The sequence below is a fragment of the Belonocnema kinseyi genome, chromosome 3, assembly GCF_010883055.1.
Source record: "Belonocnema kinseyi isolate 2016_QV_RU_SX_M_011 chromosome 3, B_treatae_v1, whole genome shotgun sequence".
Taxonomy (NCBI): domain Eukaryota; kingdom Metazoa; phylum Arthropoda; class Insecta; order Hymenoptera; family Cynipidae; genus Belonocnema; species Belonocnema kinseyi.
Window position 1 is genome coordinate 51785301 of NC_046659.1, and position 7209 is coordinate 51792509.

Below are 7209 nucleotides of genomic sequence, written 5' to 3' on the forward strand. Positions count from 1 at the left end.
AACTAAGTTTTTATCATTATTCAATTCCCTTTCCTCCCACTATTTGCCTATACGTGAACCCAAATCCAACTTCACAAAAAAATCGAAGCCCCCCCGAAAAAAAATCCTGGCTACGCTGCTGCGGACATAGACGTGTGCAGTTTCTTTACCTTTCACCATATTCCGGGAGCCAGGTACAGTCTCGTGGCCTTTTCAATTCGGATGGAGCCACCAAGGTTTTTTTTATGTATTTTGACCTGCTGAATCCAAATTTTTTGGGTGGCTCTTCGCCCGAGCTTTCGGTTTTTTGTTATAAATATTTTATTAACAATTAATAGAAAATTTCATTTTTTATCAAACAAAAAATTTTTCAACGTTTTTAGCTTATTTTGAGTTGAAAAAGTCCCTATACTCTGTTCCCTGAGAGAGATCCTCTAGAACGACAAATTTTGGTTTTCTTTGCGCAGCCCATTGTTCAATTTGTCAAGAAGAAGGGACTTGTTGAAAACTTTTAGCCAATCTGAGTGAACCTCTTCAAATTCGTTAGAAACTATTTTCTTTGATTGATTTACGACACTGGCTTTATGTTTTCTACCACTTGTCTGTTTGCTTACCAAACTCAGTGTGGATAAGGTTAGCTCAGCAGGGGTCTTTGGTCCATAGCAGGTCAAAATAAGGAAATCTACAGAATTTAAACTTTGCAATTAGCGATTTGAAAATAGCATAATCCGCATCTACGAATTTTTCCGATTTCAATGATACATTGCTTGCCTAGGAAAGTTGAAAATTTGAAGATGTTTAATCGCCGATGCTTTAGCTCAATATTCAATTTGATATTGCTTACTTCCCCAATTTTCAAACTTTATATACAAATTACATATCGTTGAAATCGGAATAATTCGAACATTCTAAATATATTACTTTTAAGTCGGGGATTGCAGAATTATTAATTATTAATTTTTTACTTTTTAATTACAAAAAAGAGCGACTGGTCAAAAACACAAGTGGCTACCGTAGACTCCTGTAACTCGAGCCCTACGCGGTGAGGTCCTTTTCTTTTATAGCTAACATCTCGTGAAAGTCATTCAAACTATTTGAGAAAGAAATTCAAAGAAATTAATAAATATTAAATTAAGACCAAGGGACCAATGAGAAGAGAACTTAATAAATTACGTCTGAAAAAAACGGGTAAAGACACTCCTCCATCCAGAAACGCCAACCCATATGTGCGCCTAGAGGATCTTCTCTCAGGAAACAGAGTATAATATTTTTTGTCCCACATCCATACTTTTTGAGAAAAATATTGGCAAGTTTTTATAAATGCAATTTTTCCAGTTTTTGACGCTAGGTCAGAAGTACCGGTGGCCGAGGAGTTCGCCAAGGCGCGATTGACGCGGCGGTATACGCTCAGCCAGCCGCGCGCGCTCGGAAAACTTTGAACTTCCAACTCGCCACAATCAAAAGCTATTTGTTTAAGTGAACTGGAAATATTTGTTAATGATAATATACACGTTAAGGAAATTGAAGTGGACTCCGATGATAAAAAAAGTGTATGGGGTACTTCTGACTTAGCGTCAAAAACTGGAAAAATTGCATTTTTAAAGACTTTGCAAATCTTTTTCTCAAAAAGTATGGGTGTGGGAGAAAAATTACTAGGGACCCTTTCGACTTAAAATATGCTAAAAAAGTTGAAAAATTTGTTTGCTTGGTAAAAAATCAAATTTCCTATTAATTGTTACAAAAATGTTAATAACAAAAAATCCGACCACTCGGGCGAAGAGCCACCCAAAAAATTTGGATTCAGCAGGTCAAAATACATAAAAAAAACCTTGGTGGCTCCATCCGAATTAAAAAGGCCACGATAATGTACCTGGCTCCTGGACTACCACGGTCCCTTAGGGGCTCTACGGTCACGCCCACGAGAGTAGTTGACCAATTAAAAAAATAGGCCCGAAGAGCAGAAAGTTTGAATTGAGTATTTTAATATTTCGTCATGGGAATACTGACAACTTTTTCGAGAAAATATTTGAAAAGTAAAAGTATTTTATAAATGTCAGAATAGCAATATTTCTCCATTGTAGAATGTATTTTATCAGTCATGTTTAATTATTTTGTCGATTGACGACCTTTCAGTGTCCCGAAAGACAATAAACTGTCCAAAATTTGAGGTGAGAGTACCCGATCTAATAGACTAACCTCAAATTTTGTATATTTGTATTTTTACCTTTACATTTAGAAAATTCTCCAAAAGGTCGTGTGAAGTTGCAGTGCCATGTACCAAAGAGCATGTAACCTTCCTGACGGTTGACATTTCCACCTACTCTAGCATGATAACTTGAACATTTAGGCTTTTATAACTTGTTTATCTTTACTTTAAGAATATTTGATCGAAAAAATTTCTCTGGACTCTTATGTCAAAAATATTATACCTATGTGCATGTCAAGAACTGTACTAACCTTCCTGACATTTTACGTATACGGCAATGACCGTCAAGTTATGCTGGAATACTCAATATGCCCCGAAATATTTAGGTCGGTTTTTGATTCTATTATATAATATTAATTTTTAGTTGGCAAATTGTACTATTTGAAGAAAATGAAAAATCAGACATGTTAATCAATTGTATGCTAACGGACCGCGACTTTTTCAACTGCGTATGTGCCGAAAAGCATGATTATTGATAGTATATCTTTATTGATTCAAAATAGGCCCGCGCTTTTCGGCACATTCGCAGTTGGAAAAGTGGCTTACAGAAGGGCCCCCTCCAGAGGGGGAAATTTGTGAGGTGGAAGTTTACTGTACTTTCAAACACTTCAAGATTGAATGATTTAAAATCTATTAAATTTTTTAACTGTTAAAAATCTGAATTTCTAAGCATTTGATATTATAAATTTTTTTTTTTTTAACTTTAAAAAAATGTAATTCTAAAATTTGATAATGTTAAATTTCTTTACTTAAAATAATGCAAAAATATATGCACATCGAATTCATACATACTCTTTGTAAATTTTATGTCAAATTTTATAAATACAAAAATTTGTTTCAGATTGCAGCTTTCCGAGGGATAAGCAGTGCAGAAGGTCAGAAACTAACTCACAATTTCCGACCTGTTCAGCCTCTAGAAGATAGAATAGTGTATCACAACATCCCTGCTTATCAAATGAATCCGGATAATGAACTTCAAAATCATATTAGTCAACACCATCGTCTAGAAAAAATAGATCATTCGGGACAGAACAAAATTAGCGCATCTGTCTTCCTCATTTTCCTCGCACTCAGTATTCATTTAAAGTGAAGATTTTTTATTAAATCTATTCACTAATTCGCCACATACCTCATCATTCAGTTTTTTACTATTGTGATATTAGGGATCATTATTATGATAATCTTTTTACGCAGCCATTACATTACAATTTTTTTGAGATCTGCTAATAATCATTTTTTCTAAATCTAGCAAATTACTAAGATCTGTGGTATAATTCTTCCAATCCTTAGATATGAAACTTCTAATAAAATTTCAAACACAAATCCTTAGTTAATTAACAAAAATTAAAGTACATGTTTTGTAGTTACAATAATTGTAAAGTGACTGTTAATATTTATGTAATCGAAAAATTAAATCGTCGATAATTTTCTCTCTCCATTATTTTTTGAATCCACACACCTGACAAATTAGCTTAAATTCATAAGAAATGTTAGATAAATACGATATTTTTTCAATTCACTTGATAATTACTAGCAAAATCAGTTGCGAATTCGGAAGTAAATAACACAAAAGACTGAAAATTTCAAAATATGCATCACAAAATTTTTATTGCAAAATAATGATTGTTTTAAAAGTGAACGTTTAAGGTACGTTTAAACTTTACTTTTTATAATACCATCTCTAATTTTTGATAAATTAGTACTCTATATATTTTATTTTTCTTGTCGCGATATTTTTAACTGAACCATAGAGTACTTAAATATATATCACTTTTGTTGTTGCTATATTAAGCAATATATTGCTAATAGTTTCTTCCAAATTTTGAATTTTTTTCGTGCATGATAGGGTGAGTGATCCAGTGGCTGAACAGTCACCAGTGAATGAACACTAATCTGAAAAATATATAAATATAACCTTTCAAAATTAAAGTCTCAATGATTTTCTATATGTTTGAAATCTTGAAGCAATTTTGAAGAGTCTAATATACAATTCATTGCAGTAAATTTTTGTAAATACTTAAAAAAATTTCTTGAATGTGAAGCATCATCGATTATGGTGACTGATGGTGAGAAAGTCGTCGATCACTATAAGGTACGTGTCTAAGCAACTCCTTATTTACACTGCTTTTACAAAAAAAAACTTTACCTTTTCTGCATCAAAGTTGCGCTGTTGTAGTTGTAAGATATTATTATTCAATTTTCCACAAGGTTTTTTCACAAAAAGTACGTTTTTCTATTAATAAATGAGTATTCACGTACTGGACCTTTAAATTGCCAGTGTTCCAGTGAACGAACGCTGTGTTCATTTATTGGAGCCAAACTGTCACCCCGAAGGTCCAGTGAATGAACAGCAGGTGACGGAAACCTGGCTGTTGTTTCGTTACATATAAATAAGTTTGTTTCAATTAATGTGACTATAAATATCGAAGCTACAGAAAAAAAGTACGCACGAAATAAATTAAAGGTAAGGCAACTTTGAGGTTGGAAATTTAATACTTTGTTTGCATTTGGAAAGCGTTGTTTAGCTATAAACAAAACATTAATTCGTGCTAGGTACTACTGCGTACTAGTCAATATATCTTTATAAATGTTTAAAGAATTTCCATTTTTACAACACTGTGATTTATAATTGTATTTGCTAATTTAATCTAAAGCAACATAGTAACGTGTTGTATTACAAATGTTATGTGTCCTAAAAATCGCAGTTTTCTATTGTAGTCACTAGATAAGAGTTATCTATTTTTAAACCAAAACTTGTATTTTTTGTAAGGGTAAAAGAACTGATAGAAATGTTTTAAAAATAAATATTGCAATAAAAAATTAGGAACAGTTAACCTAATTCTGTGTTCAACTTTTGTATTCCCTCCTTTCTTTGTATCTAAATGTCTTGTGGTATTTATTGGAATAATATATTTAATGAATTTCGCAACGCTTTCTAATATTTTACAATATTTAATTGCTCATTTTGTAATGTACCTCTGTAATTTTATACCTAAATGCTAATTCTAATTCGTAATGATTATAGTGTTCATTCACTGGTGCTCTACTTTTTTAGAAAGCCTTTTGGTAAAAACAAAATTTGTTTATCGGATTATGAAATTTGAACCCTTAAGAATCTATTTTCAAAAGTTTTGTAAGAATAATCAATTATTATAATGTGAAATGGACAAGTTGTAATCAGTGATTTCCTCAAGTGTTCATTCACTGGGTCACTCACTACAATCATAAGATCTCTTGCTTCATTTTCTAAACCAGAAATCGTGCCTATGTTCATAGTAACGCAACTTCTTTTTTCGACTGATGTCTTGAATGAACTGAAAACAATAACTTCTTTAAAACATAATTATTTGACTCCATATTTGAGCTGCAGCAAAAATGGCTTTATGGTAAAAAACTTATATTTAGAATAATTTTTAATTTATATTTTAGAATTTAAAATAACTTTATTCTAAATTCAAGGCATAGACGTAAACATTTCAATTTTAAAGCCTTCTCTCACATTTTTTTCTAATTTATTTGGAATCTGTTGCTTTCGGTCCAAACAAGAGTCTTGAAGAGGGACTGGTACCAATCCGAAACGTTCAAAAATGAGCTGGACCTAAAATAAATGAAACTTCTGACCGCTAAGTCGCATAAGTTTCTTACCATATATACGACATCGGTCGCCTAAAGTTATCTATCAAAGTTGTTTTATTTTAGAAACACTTCCCCCACATTATTTTAGAAACAGTGGCCCCAAATTTTGCAGGGATTCCATTAAGTGGGCGCCAAGTGTTTGTTTCTTGAACCTAGCTAATGCCGGGTACTGGCATAAGACATGGAGGAGTGTTTCATATTCCCTATCGCATTTCCGACACTCTGTCGTGGGTATTTACGATAATTTGGGCACTTGATAATTCCAGTGGTTGCCCCCTGTCAGCATCTAAGTCACTATCCATATATCTTTTTGGTTAAAACCAGGATTTACCTGGCTCTGTCTATCCTGTACATATAGCCAAGGACGACTTTCGCCTGTCGGCAACCCTGAGTTTGTTCATAGCATTCCCGGTATTTCGTCTGGATTCAGCTATTGATGGCCAAAAATATGCAGCAACAAGCAGTGGCGGACTGGGTACCCAGGGGCGCGGCCGGGGGCAAGTTACAAAAAAAGAATTATTTAAAACATGGTGCATTCAAAGTAAAATACAAATTGGTTAATCACGTTTTAATAGGATGCGTAGTTTATGTTTTATTCATAAAAAACAAAACAAAAAAGTAAAAACAATTGAATTTTTGGGGCAAAGGCACAAACTTGGAAAAAAATTAATAGACGAAATCTATTCACCCACAAAAGAGCTCCAAATTCGTTATTGAGTATTTTTTATGGAACGCGTTGTTTTTATTTTAAGCATTGTTTTAATCTTGAAAAAAGCATTGCAAATAAAAAATTAAATGTTGTTAATAACAAAATAGTTTACTTATAGAAGGAGAACTCTTCAAATTATAAAAACAAGATAGTGAAAATATGTCTATTTCAATACTCATGCATATAATGAATTATAATAATATAAATTGATTGAAACGATATACTTTTCAAGGTAGCTAAGACTAAAATTTAGAGCAAAATAAGGAACAAAAATATTAAATTATCCATTATAAATCAAATTTGTACTTTATTTTCCAATAACTGAATAAGCAATACCGGGCTGAGGTGCAAAAATAAATGTAATTTACAATTGATATAATAGTGTTGAACGTAATGTGAAAAAGTTCACATTTGGAAAAAAATCGAAGGTGAAGCACAAGATACGTGATGAGAATGTGTTCGTTAAAACTGAAGGAGTTTAAACAAAAGATAATTCGCAATCACCAAATTATAGTTTTGTCGATGCTTTGACCTTTAATTTTAAAAAGTTTTTGCATAAATTTGGGGAAGTACAAAGACCGAACATGTAGCGTGAAGTAAATACATTATCGAGCGCGAAGCGCAAAAACCAAAAGTCGCGCATCCTAGACTTGTCACACCATAGACTGCAAGTTTCCAA

The 7209-nt window shown here is 32.5% G+C and overlaps 1 protein-coding gene across 1 annotated transcript in view; it reads left to right on the forward strand.

Annotated features, from left to right (window-relative positions):
* The window catches only part of LOC117169986 (carbonic anhydrase 2-like), a 123181-nt gene extending 119727 nt beyond the window's left edge, over positions 1-3454 (forward strand). The window contains exon 6 of the mRNA XM_033356500.1: positions 3027-3454. Coding sequence (XP_033212391.1) covers positions 3027-3275 — 249 coding nt within the window. The 3' untranslated portion in view covers positions 3276-3454. The remainder of the gene's footprint in view (positions 1-3026) is intronic.
* Positions 3455-7209: the final 3755 nt, after the last annotated feature.